This window comes from Oncorhynchus kisutch, linkage group LG18, assembly GCF_002021735.2.
Source record: "Oncorhynchus kisutch isolate 150728-3 linkage group LG18, Okis_V2, whole genome shotgun sequence".
NCBI lineage: Eukaryota > Metazoa > Chordata > Actinopteri > Salmoniformes > Salmonidae > Oncorhynchus > Oncorhynchus kisutch.
Genome location: NC_034191.2, coordinates 43,764,324 through 43,780,659, shown reverse-complemented (window position 1 = coordinate 43,780,659; position 16,336 = coordinate 43,764,324). Strand labels below are relative to the sequence as shown.

The following is a 16,336-nucleotide window of genomic DNA, read 5'->3' as shown; positions in this document are numbered from 1 at the left end:
GCCACTGTATTTGATGTGCTGTCTGGTGAGTAACAAAAGGAGAAACGAACAGACCGTTTACATCGGTTTCGAAATCAGCCGGACAGCAAAACAAACACCTGTCTTCAGCGACCTTGTTAAAGCCACTTCCTCCTCACCCACATCCTTAGCAGGCAGCTATAACCAGTAGGCTGCATGTAAGCTAGGGGTGCAAGGAGGAAGTGGCTGTTTAGCTGTAAGTCCTATTGCTGCCTCCCATCATCCCATGTATTCTGCAACGTGCATTTTAATATCGTTGCATGAGATAGTTCCTGAAATAAATGGGCCACTAATATTGATTGCTTATAGAAGCCAAACCGGTCTAGACTGTGATGACACTATCACATGAGGATTCTGTGTATGTATTATTTTGGTGGGGTTTTTACTCTCCTTGTGGGGACCAGAAGTAAAACAAGGAACATTAGGATAAGTGAAGACATTTTGCTGGTCCCCACAAGAGAAAAAACAAAGGCTGTTAAGGGGAAAATATTATTTGGAATGGGAATCAATTGTTTTTGTCCTCACAAGTGCGAGTAAAACAAGGTATGTGTGAGTGTGTAACATTGTGTAGAGGGCGGGGTCGGAGTAGTTAGTGACGGGCGGCGCCTAACATGTTGCCCCTTCTTTCCTCCGCTGCGGGGCTGGTAGCCTGAACTTGAACACTGGCTGGTACACAGCGAGCCACGACCCGTCCGTGCCATTGAGCTACACAGTATTCTTATCAACTTGATCAATTAAGTTAGATTCCGATCGAGGGGTGTGGATACACCAGACAAACCTTGCCTGGTGTAATCAAACAGAATGTCCAGACGCAAACAAGGCAGCCGACCGCAACACCTGAGTGCAATTCAAGGTAAACTGAGATGAGGCTATGGCCATAGTTTACTAATAAGGGGTTGGCATGTTATGTTATGTTATGTTATGTATTTCATATACGATGTATTCATGTTAAACGTCGCTTTTTGGGGTGGGGGTGTCAGTCGGGCTTTGTGGGGTTATGCGCACCTTGACATTGAAGTTAAATCATTGATAAAAGTTATCAAATATATTTTTGTAAAGAGCTGATTTATATATAGGCTACACTCAGCTGTTCAACAAATGAAGTTTAAAATCAATGAAATGTGTTCATAAACTACACATTAAAAGGTGGCTTTAAACATAGGTAATGTTTTTTATTATTTTTATCCGGGTTCTTTGCTGGCCTGTGTATTTTCTTCTAGTTTTTCTTTCTGTCTTGTCTGTGGGGGGGCTGTTTTGAATTATCGAATAATTTTTTGCCAACATGAACGCTTCCTTGTGGGGCAGACCGCGTGTTCTAGACACTGTATCCGTGTGACAAGGCGAGAGAGGAGAGGATACAGTCTGCCCTCACAACAACTCCACTGACCTCTTCCACTTTTATAGCCGTTTCGTCAAAAAAAATTATCTAGCCTAGATACCCCATACACTTGACTTGTGCGTAGGCCTATGTAGGTTATCATAAAGATATAGTTGTATATCAAAATAACAGGCTCTGCTTATTAAACCGCGGGTTAGTTGATGATATCGTGTTTCTTCCCCAGGTCAATGAGGGCAGGCCTTTGACAAAAACATTGACAAATGTTAGAAAACATCTCTTTCTCTGTTACCCCAACGAAGACCAGTCGAGCGTGTCTAGTTTGACCACAAGCCTTGACTCTTCAATGGTGTGCGTGCAAACCGCGCCTAGCTTGTCTGCACAAACCGTGAGCAGCACTGAAACAGGAAAGGTAACATTTTTGAGTAACCACCGGTGAGCTACTCAGCGCGACTGTACTGTCTGTACCTGTCCTGTACTCGGCCTAGTCCGGGCAAGTGAAGCCGGTCCAAGCTTTAAGGTGTGTACACGACCATATTGACTCACTCCCTGCCTCAACTCTCACAAGTCGTTAAAAGAGTGGTGAGGGCCAGTCCAACAGCTCAAACCCGACCAACGGTATTTAACCATCCTTGTCTTTGGCTGTCTACTTGGGTCATATATGAGTCATGGACATTTTTATTTTGTAGCATACGTTTATGGCGCTAATGAGAGACTGAAATTGGAAACCAGACTACATCCCTGAGAGGTGCTTAAATCTAAACCACACATTTAATTTGAGTAATCTCGTGTTCGACTCAACTCTCTTAGTGATAAATGATTCATTTGGCCTTCAAACCCTGAGTGACTCGCCTTCGAGTCATGGCCACTCACTTTCTCGCAGATAAACTGGTCAGTTCCTTGCCTTGTTGTTTCTCTTACTTGAGTAGTTGATGATTGAGAATGTGTTGACAGGTGTTTTTTTTCTTTCTCCCGGGCCTTGGGAATGGTATAATTAAAAATAGATATATTTCTACTCACAGCACCAATAGAGACAGGAAGCAACGGTGTCAGTGAAAACATGCCACTATGCAGCCTGCCATCTCAGTGAAAGGAGCTGTCAAAGGGTTAGTTAGGGGGAAGTGGTCAGTATCAGCTGACCGGAATAGCCTGGCTGCCTCTGTAGCCCTGGTGGAGCGGGTGGGGTGGGGTGGCGCAGCATCGAAAGTAATGCTTTAAAAGGCCATATCAGCAGTTGCCCAATCTACATGGTGTCTGACCACCCACTGTCTCCCTGTTGCTGTAGGATCTTACATGATGGACAGAATATTCAAACTCTTTGTAGTTTCTATTTTCTCAAATGTTCTTCTTGACTCTCTTCGTCTTCCTCCCTCTGTCTTCGCTTCCTTTCCCCGTATCACTCCCCTGCCCTAATTTGTTTTTCACTCTCCCCCTCATATTTCTCTGACTCTCCCTCACTTGCCTCTCATCTTCTCTCAGATGCCCCTGAGCCCTTGGACGCTGCCACTCCATCGTTGGACGAGAGGGGGTCCCTTCCCCGGGTCAGGGGTATTGAGGAGGGTCGTGACCTGCTGACCTGTGGGCAGTGCAGCCAGGCCTTCCCTCTCGCCCACATCCTGGCCTTCATCCAGCACAAACAAGGGGGCTGCCGCTCCCGGAATCACACCCCCAACACCCACACCCCTCCCTCCCCAGCCAACCGGACACAGCGACGCGGTGATGTCACTCAGGTAGAGGCTGGGTTCGTGGAGCTGAGGAGTTTGACAGACATGTCCAGAGGGGAGGAGCATAGTGTGAAGGTGAAGATGGAGGCTAACAGAACAGGTGAGTGCGGGCAGGTCGCTAATTAGTGACTTTTTTTATTTTGTTGTTTTCTCCCCCCCCCCCCCCCCCCCCTTCTAACAACCGTCCCCCCCAGTCCAGCTCATTAGCTGGGCGTTGCTGTGCTGAGGAGGCCTCTGTGAGTTAGCGACGCGCTGGGTAATTGTGTGGAAAGGATAGGCAGCGGTGTTTTGAGGCCATAGGGGGCCCCTGAGGGCTCCGGTGCACCTGAGCTCCCCTCCATCTCCTTGACTCTGTCTCTCTCAGGTGAAGTGGCCAGGTAAACACATAGGGCAAGGCACTGTGCTCTCTGGCCACGCAATAACACGGCCTGCGCTCACTGGAGGACTGGCTGTGCTAAGCTGAGGGGGACAATGAGATGGTGTCACAACAGGCTGCAGTGTGGTCATACTACCATTGCAACATGTTTAAAAGGATAATGTCACCATCGTTCTGATGTTTGAATGGCTTCTCGGTGCAAGTGTGTGGTGTCCATCAGATGGGCATCCCAATCTGCATTTTGATAGTAAATAGTTGAGTGATACTTCCTCCCCTTGTCTCCTCGCCAACGTCTTTACAGAGATGGGAGGAATGGAGACAAGTGAAGAACAGCAACATGACTATTGAGATGCACCCATGGTTTCCTTCCTTGTCTCTCCTACCTTAGAGGCTTTCTACTAGGCATCTGAAGCAGGACTATGTAGGCAGTAAGAGGGGGCCTCACAGTATGTATAGGTCATGTATTTAGAAGTGAACAAGCAAGTTCTCATTGTGTGTCTGAACCATAGAAATAGAATTTCTAGATTCTATTTACAGTATATGGTCTGAATGACTCTGATTAGATGAGCTTTAGGGCGGCAGGTAGCCTAGCTGTGAGAGCGTTGAGCCAGTAACCGAAATGTAGCTTGTTCGAATACTCAAGCCGATGAAAAATCAGTTGATGGGGCCATGCGCAAAGCACTTGATGCTCATTCGCACCAGAGGCGCCATCCTTCTATGGCTTATCCTGTAAAACAACACATTTCAATGCACCTATCCAGTGTGTGACAATAAAACATATATATTTTTAAATGTTTTGTTCATATGCATATTTTTGGAGCTGAGACCCTTAGACATACATACGCACTCTCTCACACACAGCCACGTGCACTTCCTTCCTTTGTGTAACGCTCAGGGGACTGCTGCATGCTCTGTTTCCGTCTGTCCACGTTTTTCTCTTTCGGTCTCTTCCAGGCCTGCCTGTTATGTTTTCTCTCTCTCTCAACCTGTCTCTACCTCTAGGTCTCTCGCTGCCTGTTTTACATGTTCTCTCTCTCTCTCTTCTGTCTCTCTCAACCGCTCTATCGCTTTCTAGCTGCTTTTTAAAAATGTTTCTGTCTGTGTGTAAGTTCTCTTCTCCGTGCCCAACGGCTTACACAACAGAGCTACCCACGTGCACTACACGAGCCGTATCTCCAACCAAGCAAAGCAAGATCACTTTTAATTCAACTTTTTAATAACGAAATGAGTCACTGGTGCATGAAAACGTGTATCTAATGTCGATCGCCCATTTTTAGAATTTGGATGTGTTGTTTAAATTGTTAGGAGGTATTTGTGGAAAAGACCTAGGTTGAACTATTGATATGTACACTATCGTTCAAAAGTTTGGGGTCACAGAGAAATGTCCTTGTTTTTGAAAGAAAAATCACTTTTGTCCAATAAAATAACATCAAATTGATCAGAAATACAGTGTAGACATTGTTAATGTTGTAAATGACTATTGTAGCTGGAAATGGTAGATTTTTTATGGAATATCTACATAGGCTTAGAGGCCCATTATCAGCAACCATCCAATGGCACGTTATATTAGCTCATCCAAGTTTATAATTTTAAAAGGCTAATTGATCATTAGAAAATCATTTTGCAATTATGTTAGCACAGCTGAAACTGTTCTGATTAAAGAAGCAATAAAACTGGCCTTCTTTAGACTAGTTGAGTATCTGGAGCTTCAGCATTGGTGGGTTTGATTACAGGATCAAAATGGCCAGAAACAAATAACTTTCTTCTGAAACTCATCAGTCTATTCTTGTTCTGAGAAATGAAGGCTATTCCATGTGAGAAATTGCCAAGAAACTGAAGATATCGTACAAAGCTGTGAACTACTCCCTTCACAGAACAGAGCAAACTGGCTCTAACCAGAATATAACAAGTGGGATACCCCGGTAAACAACTGAGCAAGAGGATAAGTACATTAGTGTCTAGTTTGAGAAACAGACGCTTAACAAGTCCTCAATTGGCAGCTTCATTAAACAGTGCCTGCAAAACACCAGCATCCCAGAGTCAACCGGTGCAGAGGCGACTCTGGGATGCTGGCCTTCTAGGCAGAGTTGCAAAGAAAAAGCCATATCTCAGACTGGCCAATAAAAGATTAAGATGGGCAAAATAATACAGACACTGGACAGAGGAACTGTGCCTAGAAGGCCAGCATCCTGGGGTCGCCTCTTCACTGTTGACGTTGAGACTGGTGATTTGCGGGTACTATTTCATTGTTTTCAATAGTTTTCTTTACTAAAGTAGTATTGCTAAAGGTACTGCATATAGGCGTAAACATACTCTTTTTGTTGTTGTTGCAAGAGATGGCTATTGTATAGCCTAAGAAAGTAGCAAAAATGTGCAGAAAGTTGTTTTGAATGCATTTTATTGACGGGAAACAATAAATCTTGAACTTTTTTGGCAACATAGTGATATTCTTATACTGTACAATGAGGAATTCAACTACAAAATATTAGTATTTTTCCAATTTTTTAAACCATTGCTCCCACCCACAAGGTGTATAAACAACAACAATAAATATTAATAAAATAATAGATACAAAACAAAAACGTGAAGAACATAAATCAATCAACTCTAATTAGCACATGTAGGACAGTATGCAAGTGTGTGTGCATGGACTTTGCAGATGTATTTCTCACATGTGCAGCACACAGTTTGTTTTACAGTCCTTCTTTGGGGGGAAGAATTGTCATCTCCTCCCCTTGCCTGCCCCAGCTGCAGCCTCAGGTGGATCAGAACAAGATTCAGCCCCCTGAACAGCTTTCACAAGCGCTGCTGTGCAGGGGAGGCGCTCCCTTCTTTGAACATGTGGCGTTACAAGGGCCTTTCCCAGCTCCTCCAGGAACACTTATCAGGCATCCAGGTAGAGTTGATCTTGTTCCATATCACAAAGGCATTGTACGAGGACACATCAATGATGTTATAGAAGATGACCAGGGATCAGCGGGCAGTCGTCCTCCTGCAGCAGTAAGTTCCAGTCACCTTGTCCAGGTTGTCCACGCCTCCTTTGTTGTGGTTGTAGTCCAGGACGATGGCTGGCTTCCTGTCCTCATGATCACTGATCTCAGCCGTTTTGCGCAGTGTGCTCAGGAGGACGACATTTGTGTTCCTCTTTGGGAGGTAGGAAACTAGTGGTTTTTAAATTTTTTGCATGTATTTTATTTGACCTTTTATTTAGCTAGGTAAGTCAGTTAAGAACATATTATTTTCAATGACAGAATGGGGGGGGGGGGGGGGGCGGCAGAACGACATACTTTTTTACCTTGTCAGCTTGGGGATTTGGTCTTGCAACCTTTCGGTTACTAGTCCAACGCTCTAACCACTGTGGTTAGTGGGGTGGTGGGGGTGAAGGCAAACTTTGTTGCGGGGAGTGCAGGGGGGAGCTCAGGCTTGTTCTTTCAATCAGTAGCACATGTAATCTCAATTTCGTGTGTGTCTCTGTGGTTTGTGTGGTGCGTAAATTATTTTATAACCGCCGGATCAAAAATGTCCCTAAGACAATCTTTGTACCCTGGTGGTGTACAGCTTTCATGGAAATATGAACAAAGGTGATGTTTCACTTTTTCTAATATTGGGGTCACTGTCGGAAAAGTCATAACATTTCAAATGGAAAAAATGTCTCTGCTGTTGAACAGTGGCGGGTCATTTTTTTTTTACCCTTAAGACAACACAAGGGTTAAGTAACTCAAGTTAAATGTTTTGTATGTGGTATGATTTGATACAGTACTGTATGCGCTACGTGTTGTGCGTCTATCTAAAATCCCTGGTGATGCCAAGCCCATTACATTTTTTTCACATTACAACCTGTGTGTTGTGATAATTGCATTGTTTGCTCTATAACCTGTTAGTTCATATGCCTTTGCGACTGTGGTATATGCAACAAGACCATAGGAAAGACGGTGGCAGAGTAAATTCAACCACACCTTTGTTTCATCAGAAATCCAGAGACCAACCTCTGTCCGGTGGAGTCCACAAAGCATATTGCATGTGACAGGCAGTTACATGACCTACAGCAGGGTCAAGCAAGTGGATGTTTACAACATTTTCAGACTACTAAACAACTATTGATTTAGAACCGCGGAGAGTTAGCGCAAGTCGCAAAGAAAACAGGAGCTGCCTCCACCATTTCAACATCATCAAATCCCCTATGCTATGACAAATAAAATATACCATAAAACAATTTAGTCCAATCAACATAAGCTAAATATCATGTGGCTGTCCATGGCTCGCTCTCTTGCTGTGTGCAAGCGTGCGTTCAAGTAGAGAGAACATGTTGACTCACGCTACATGTCGAGAAATGCCAATGCCATCCTTTCTTTCATGTTGACGAAACAGTCTATGACTCTGTCATACAGTACACACTTAATATTTTTTTTTGACCTAGGCTACTTGGCTAAAATGCTCGCTCACTAGCCTAACGTCCTTTTCATGGGCATCAATGTCTCAGGCCAACTAGTTAACACTAGCCTTCTACATCTAGCTACATATTGAACTTCCATCCTCTCAGGCTAGGGGAACAATGTATGAATTTATGGTTGGATCAGAATCGCCGTTATAAATCATTAGCCAGTACGGAGAATTAAGTAAAACCACAAGTCCAAATCCCTATCTCCATTCATGGCTAATTTAGGAAAGGGACAATTTTAGCTAGTTAGCTAGCCAACTGAGGAAAATGACACAACAATATATATTTTTTTCTGTCTGTGTTTTTCTTTCGATGTGATTGGCGTGAAGCCCAATCCAAACTGGCTTCCTGTTTTTTTGTTTTTTTTTGGGATGCACCAAGACCATTCACAGTTGAGCTCACTCAGTTTAGCTCAACACTGATTGGCTATTATTGTATACTTTTTTTTATAAAGGGAGGCTAAATGCTCGCTGACTTCTCTTGCATTCAATACTACTGGCGGAAACAAACTGGAAACAATTTATCCGGAGGCTGCATTCATTGTAGCTGGGGATTTTAACAAGGCTAATCTGAAAACAAGACTCCCTAAATTTTATCAGCATATCGATTGCGCAACCAGGGGTGGAAAGACCTTGGATCATTGTTACTCTAACTTCCACGACGCATATAAGGCCCTGCCCCGCCCCCCTTTCGGAAAAGCTGACCACGACTCCATTTTGTTGATCCCTGCCTACAGACAGAAACTAAAACAAGAGGCTCCCACGCTGAGGTCTGTCCAACGCTGGTCCGACCAAGCTGACTCCACACTCCAAGACTGCTTCCATCACGTGGACTGGGAGATGTTTCGTATTGTGTCAGATAACAACATTGACGAATACGCTGATTCGGTGTGCGAGTTCATTAGAACGTGCGTTGAAGATGTCGTTCCCATAGCAACGATTAAAACATTCCCTAACCAGAAACCGTGGATTGATGGCAGCATTCGTGTGAAACTGAAAGCGCGAACCACTGCTTTTAATCAGGGCAAGGTGTCTGGTAACATGACCGAATACAAACAGTGCAGCAATTCCCTCCGCAAGGCTATCAAACAAGCTAAGCGCCAGTACAGAGACAAAGTAGAATCTCAATTCAACAGCTCAGACACGAGGCATGTGGCAGGGTCTACAGTCAATCACGGACTACAGGAAGAAATCCAGCCCAGTCACGGACCAGGATGTCTTGCTCCCAGGCAGACTAAATAACTTTTTTGCCCGCTTTGAGGACAATACAGTGCCACTGACACGGCCTGCAACGAAAACATGCGGTCTCTCCTTCACTGCAGCCGAGGTGAGTAAGACATTTAAACGTGTTAACCCTCGCAAGGCTGCAGGCCCAGACGGCATCCCCAGCCGCGCCCTCCGAGCATGCGCAGACCAGCTGGCCGGTGTGTTTACGGACATATTCAATCAATCCCTATACCAGTCTGCTGTTCCCACATGCTTCAAGAGGGCCATCATTGTTCCTGTTCCCAAGAAAGCTAAGGTAACTGAGCTAAACGACTACCGCCCCGTAGCACTCACATCCGTCATCATGAAGTGCTTTGAGAGACTAGTCGAGGACCATATCACCTCCACCCTACCTGACACCCTAGACCCACTCCAATTTGCTTACCGCCCAAATAGGTCCACAGACGATGCAATCTCAACCACACTGCACACTGCCCTAACCCATCTGGACAAGAGGAATACCTATGTGAGAATGCTGTTCATCGACTACAGCTCGGCATTCAACACCATAGTACCCTCCAAGCTCGTCATCAAGCTCGAGACCCTGGGTCTCGACCCCGCCCTGTGCAACTGGGTACTGGACTTCCTGACGGGCCGCCCCCAGGTGGTGAGGGTAGGCAACAACATCTCCTCCCCGCTGATCCTCAACACTGGGGCCCCACAAGGGTGCGTTCTGAGCCCTCTCCTGTACTCCCTGTTCACCCACGACTGCGTGGCCACGCACGCCTCCAACTCAATCATCAAGTTTGCGGACGACACAACAGTGGTAGGCTTGATTACCACCAACGACGAGACGGCCTACAGGGAGGAGGTGAGGGCCCTCGGAGTGTGGTGTCAGGAAAATAACCTCACACTCAACGTCAACAAAACTAAGGAGATGATTGTGGACTTCAGGAAACTGAAGAATTTCGGCTTGTCACCAAAAGCACTCACAAACTTCTACAGATGCACAATCGAGAGCATCCTGGCGGGCTGTATCACCGCCTAGTATGGCAACTGCACCGCCCTCAACCGTAAAGCTCTCCAGAGGGTAGTGAGGTCTGCACAACGCATCACTGGGGGCAAACTACCTGCCCTCCAGGACACCTACACCACCCGATGCTACAGGAAGGCCATAAAGATCATCAAGGACAACAACCACCCGAGCCACTGCCTGTTCACCCCGCTGTCATCCAGAAGGCGAGGTCAGTACAGGTGCATCAAAGCTGGGACCGAGAGACTGAAAAACAGCTTCTATCTCAAGGCCATCAGACTGTTAAACAGCCACCACTAACATTGAGTGGCTGCTGCCAACACACTGTCAATGACACTGACTCAACTCCAGCCACTTTAATAATGGGAATTGATGGGAAATGATGTAAATATATCACTAGCCACTTTAAACAATGCTACCTTATATAATGTTACTTACCCTACATTATTCATCTCATATGCATACGTATATACTGTACTCTATATCATCGACTGCATCCTTATGTAATACATGTATCACTAGCCACTTTAACTATGCCACTTTGTTTACATACTCATCTCATATGTTATACTGTACTCGATATCATCTACTGTATCTTGCCTATGCTGCTCTGTACCATCACTCATTCATATATCCTTATGTACATATTCTTTATCCCCTTACACTGTGTATAAGACAGTAGTTTTTTGGAATTGTTAGTTAGATTACTTGTTCGTTATTACTGCATTGTCGGAACTAGAAGCACAAGCATTTCGCTACACTCGCATTAACATCTGCTAACCATGTGTATGTGACAAATAAAATTTGATTTGATTTATTGCATATTTTTCTGGGTAGATGTTTTGCTTCTCTTGGCATGTGAATATGTCTGCTTCAGGAAGATGACTCAAACTGAAAGAGCAATTATCCCCACAGCGGATAGGTGTCCCTTTCACTCTAGAATGTGTATGTGATGGAGAATGGAAGAACGTGATGGAATATAATAACGTGTGCGTCTGCCTCCATTTATTTTTATTTATTCGACTTGTTTGTTTTTTTCTCATCTCTAACATTATTCCCCCCCCCCCCCCCCCCCCCCCCCATTTCAACAGACTCTCGCTTGCCCTATTTCAATCTCCCCCACACTCTTTTCTCCTCCCTCTTTCTCCCCCGGGAGAGGAGATTCTGCCTACTGCTCGTTAGTGCTCCGAGCCAATCTGCATTTTTAATTAGCAGTTATTGCTTCTGCTTAATATTCAAGTGCTACCCCGGGCCAAATGGGAATCCTTACACAAAAAAAAGATGGAGAGGGAAAGAAAGAGCGAATGAGAAACCGGCTGGGTATTGTGTTTCACTCCAGGAGCCCAAGACAAAAGCCCCCCCTCGGGGAGAGATTTTGGAGGGTTAGGGGGGCAGAGGGGTGAGGGGTAGGAGGATGGGTCTGAAGTACAATCCAAGGGGTGACACATTTGTTTGTGGCGTTTCTCGACCCCGCGCTGCGACATCCTCCTTTTTGATCTTTCTCTCGCTTTCCTCATCTCTTTTTTTTGTTGTTGTTGTTGTTGCGCTCTCATTCACCCCACTTTTCATAAATACACCAACTTCTCTCCTGCTCTACTCATCTCTTCAGGCTAAGTTAAAGGATGTGTCCACCACATCTCCTATCCTCTCCAGGCAGAGCGCAAGGGAGAGGGAGGGAGGGAGAGGGAGAAAGAGTTGCTTTCTTTTTCATCTTTTCTCTCCTCCCCCTCCAGTAAAATACAGAAGGATTTTGACTTCAGGAAACATGAAAGAGGCTTATACCAGAGTCGGCTTTGAACCTTCACAAAAAATAGAACTGTTTTCCCCCTCAATTTGAGGATCTTCTTTCCAATTTAGATTTATGCAGAAAGGCCTCATTTGTCAAGCAGGCTGAGTCAGTCCCTGATTTACATAAAGCCTTCGTTTTCTCGGTTCCGCTAATTAGCAATTTGCAGCTTAATTGGAGAGTGGCTCTCGGTTAAGAGACAATGCTAACCACATTTAAAACATTTCTCCAGATGTACTTGACTATCCATCTCCCCTTTCTGCTGGCCTCTGTCGTTCATCTCTCACCTGCTTCTGGTCCCATCAACAGCCTTCGCTATCTCTGAGTCCCTCTCTCCTTGGCTTCTGTCTCAAAAAGGACGAGAGGCAGGAACAATGCATTTTTTTTCTTCTATTTGAAACTCAGACTACCTTGTCCTGTAGACCTGAACCAGAGGATGTTAAGCACCGTCCCTCTTGCTGTGGTCACTCACTCTTCACCGACTTAACAGGCTTAGTTTCTCTGCACCTATGTACTGCCCTAACCAGAGTTCATTTTTTCTGTGCCGTATATTCAGTATTCTGCTGTCACCGCCTAGCTATCTACAATAGTTCCTACTGTCTGATATGTGCTGTTTTAATTTAAAAAAACTATTGAGATCCCTTACATTTTTCAGATCAAGGAAATGTTTCTGCTAATGTCGTCTTGGTTTGCTTACTAACTGTGTTTTTTTTCCTGTGGCAGAAGAGCCATCCTGCTTTACCTGCCAACTGTGTGAGTGTGTGTTGCCCTCTGCCTGGGACCTGCTCCAACACGCCCAGCACACACACTCTTTTAGTATCTACCAGGAGGACGGGGAGAAGGATGACGAGGAGAAGATGGGAAGAGGGCGTCACCAGCACTCCAAACCTGCAGCTACCCTGGATCCCTGTCAACTGAGCCACACCCTGGCCACTGCCTTCCACCCTTCCATTCTGCGTCTGCCCCGCATCTTCAGTCCTCGTCAGAACCGCAGGCCAGCTTCTCGGGCCAGCTCCATCCCTTCCTCCAGAGAACGACAGGCCCTCAACTTCTGTCTGAAAGAGCTGGTTGAGGGCAGTAGCAACACCACCATCCTCACCACTGCTGGAGATCTGGTCACCTCTCCATCGCCGTCCCCCCCGGCCGCCTCTTCCTTCCCCCAGTGCGGACCCGCCCAGGTGGGGTTTCCCTGTGAGCTGTGTGGCCAGGGTTTCCAGTCCCTCCGCAGCCTGTCAGCGCACCGGAGGACCCACTCATGTGAGCGGCCCTATCACTGTGGCTTGTGTGACCAGGCCTTTGCCCAGAGTGGTCAGCTGGCTCGCCACATGAGGAGTCACCGCGGAGAGACTGGTGGAGGGGGCTACGAGGGGGTGGAGGTGGGGCTGGTAGGGGAGGATGAGGGGGGTCGGCAGGGGATGAGAGGGAGATTTGTAATGCAGGGGACAGGAGAGAGGGTGTTGAGTGGAGGACCAGGGGAGAGGTTGGACCTATCCCAGTCCAAGCCTCACTCCCCAGGCTCTGGACTGATCCTGCTCGCTTCCCAGCCTGGAGGTCCAGACATGAGCCTGTTCAGGCTGTTCCAACCCCAGGGAGAGGTGGTGGAGGGTCAAGAGGAGCCCCAGCATGCGTCCCCCTACGCCAGCCCTTCAGGGGGGTCACTTGAAAGTGGAGAGACGGGTGGCAGCGGGGAGAGTGGCATCGCCAGCGGAAATTGCACCCCCAAACGTCCGGAGAGGGAGGAGAGGGCTCAGGTAGGGGGGGAGTGGGTGAGCGAGAGGGATGGAGAGAAGGAGTGGCTTGCAGGTGGGAACATCGAGGTGGTCCAGGAGTGGCAAAGGGAGAGTGAACGGAGAGGAGGAGGAGGAGGAGGAGGAGGAGGAGGAGGAGGAGGAGGAGGAGGAGGAGGAGGAGGAGGAGGAGGAAACGGCGTCATCAGCAGTAACAGTGGTAACAACGATGGGGGGTCAGGGAAGAAGAAGAAGGAGGAGGCCTGTGAGTACTGTGGGAAACAGTTCCGGAACAGCAGCAACCTGACGGTGCACCGGCGCAGCCACACGGGAGAACGACCCTACCAGTGTGGCCTGTGCAGCTACGCATGCGCCCAGAGCTCCAAGCTCACACGCCACATGAAAACCCACGGTGCCCACGGGGCCCGCGCCCCGTTCCTGTGCCAGCTGTGCGGGGTGCCCTTTACTGTGTACACCACCCTGGAGAAACACCTGAAGAAGGTGCATGGGCTGAGCCATGCCAGAGTTGGGACCTACACCCAGGCCAGTGCAGCTGATGCCAACTGGGCCCTTGTCAAAATGGAGGACGGGTTAGTCATCAAGATGGAGGATGAAGCCAGCACGGACCAGACAGAAAGCAACATGGCTGCCATCGAGGTGGTAGTGGAGGCTGAGGAGAACCAGAAAGGGGAGGTGGATGGTACTGTCAGCCCAGCCGTAGTGGAGGATAGTGTGGGTGAGCTTCCTACTGAAGGCAGTGTGGATGTGGGCTTGGTGTAAACTACGGGTCCAGCATAGCCGTCGTTTCACACTTTTGTACACTGACTAAGACATTCAGAAGCACTGGCTTGGACTCTCAATCATTCCAACCGCTTTGACCAACATAAATATCCATATAAATGTAATGAACCTTTCCTAGCACTCAACTGGGGATCAATTCCAACTGGAATCTAGGTACCAACCCTGCTCTCCTCTGAATTCCCTATCTGTGCAATGCTGAGGTACATCACGTCTCGCCAGAGCTGACAATTAGCATATGCAAATCCACCTACTTAGACCACAGCACAAAACCCAGACATGCAATGGAAAGGTGGAGGGCAAACAGGACTTAAGAACAGGAATTCATACCACCACAGTCCACCAGAACACAGGAAGTTGATCACTATGCTCCAGCAGAATATAGGAATTGGACACCCGTGGTCAATTGATTGGTTCACTCACTCAACATAATGATGATTACCAATCTGAACTGTCAAATGTAAAAAGGGTTTCATTGTTTTTATATTTTTTATATCTAGTGGCAAGAGATTGCGACAATAGTGAGGCTTTCATATCCTGTTCCGTTGCTTTGGTGACAACTAGGATGGTGGTCGTTTCACTCTGTGGATGAATGAAAGACTAGTTGTTTGGACGGAGACGGGGTCAAAGGGGAAACGAAGCCAAACCTAGATTGCCTGTCGTTTCTCCGTCCTAAATGTGCTTCTATGTCACAACACTTGCCACTTAATGTAAAGTTTGAGGCTCACGAGGCCCAGCAGCATTGTGTTGTTCTTCTCTGTGTATGGATGTTATTTTTATATATGTGTATACGTCTCATCTGCTGATTTCCTGAACTCCTATGCATAAGAAAAACTGCAATTTAACTTCATATGAAACTTGTGAATTTCTTTTTTTTTGTGCTTGATAATTGGGGGGGGGGGGATCGTTCTCTTTCCTTTGTTTACTTTTTATTTTTTTGAAACGCTGAACTGCTTGAAGCTTAAACATGCATGTTTTGCTGCAATTTGAAATGTTTTCTGTTTTCTTTTGCCTGTGTGCTTTAAAATTTGTCCTTATTTATGAACACTGCATGTTAGTGGTTGGCAAATGAAAAGTCTATCTACTGCTAAACTACAGGGTGGAGAGCTACAGTGAGTGGCTTGTTGATAGGTGGGAGAGTTTTGTGGGTAACACCGAATGAGCACTTGTGTATGTGTCTATGTTTTGTGTGTGTGTGTGTGTGTGTGTGTGTGTGTGTGTGTGTGTGTGTACAGGGGAATTTTTTGGTAACACTTGACTTGAACCTTCGGTCAAATGCCTAACTAACTACATCCGAAACATGACGTAACAAGTCATAAGCAAGCTGTTTTATGTGCATGGAAAGTGAGCCTATGCCAACAACAATTATGCAGCTAACATTTAGCTACATTTGCCATTGTGGCTGAGAACATGCTTTGAGTGACGTGTCACCAACTAATTTCTGACTATTGTGATTTTCATTATTGATGTCTATATACACTGATGGCAGGGAACCCTTCTTTTTGGACACTTTGAAAAACCAATTCTATGCTTTGTGTATGAAATGTAGTGATAGGGTAAAATGTGAATGATTGATGGACATGAGCGGAGTACTTGTTCAGGGACCAATGTTATGTACGTAAAATGGCACTCCTACATGTAGATGTCGTTGCCGTTTGTTATCATCAATTGACTGTATGCTGTATGCCTCAAACTCATTTTCCCAGCATTCCTGGTTTTCTCTGTCTGTGCTGACTGCAATGAGGCTAACTATGCCACTGTCTTTTTGTAAACTTGATACCATTTTGTCATTGGCCTGGTTATGAGAAGTCTCATTAAAGATTTGAGGCAAAGCGATCTCGTGTGTGTGTTTTGGTCTCCGTGTAGGAACGGCGAACCCGCTCCTGAAGGTCAAA

The 16,336-nt window shown here is 46.3% G+C and overlaps 1 protein-coding gene across 1 annotated transcript; it reads left to right on the top strand.

Annotated features, from left to right (window-relative positions):
• The first annotated feature begins 606 nt into the window (after positions 1–606).
• LOC109909346 (B-cell lymphoma/leukemia 11A-like) lies at positions 607–16,277 on the top strand. The gene is made up of 4 exons (XM_031796115.1): positions 607–871; positions 2,834–3,178; positions 12,640–13,767; positions 13,819–16,277. Exons 1-4 carry the CDS (start codon positions 820–822, stop codon positions 14,421–14,423), a joined length of 2,130 nt encoding a protein of 709 aa, XP_031651975.1. The 5' UTR covers positions 607–819; the 3' UTR covers positions 14,424–16,277.
• The last annotated feature ends 59 nt before the right edge of the window (positions 16,278–16,336 follow it).

Excerpts from the sequence above, each read along its gene's own strand:
- LOC109909346 (XM_031796115.1), top strand. The coding sequence starts at position 820 with ATGTCCAGACGCAAACAAGGCAGCCGACCGCAACACCTGAGTGCAATT. Across the intron at positions 3,179-12,639 it reads GATGGAGGCTAACAGAACAG|AAGAGCCATCCTGCTTTACC; the intron begins GTGAGTGCGGGC and ends TTCCTGTGGCAG. Across the intron at positions 13,768-13,818 it reads GCAAAGGGAGAGTGAACGGA|GAGGAGGAGGAGGAGGAGGA; the intron begins GAGGAGGAGGAG and ends GAGGAGGAGGAG.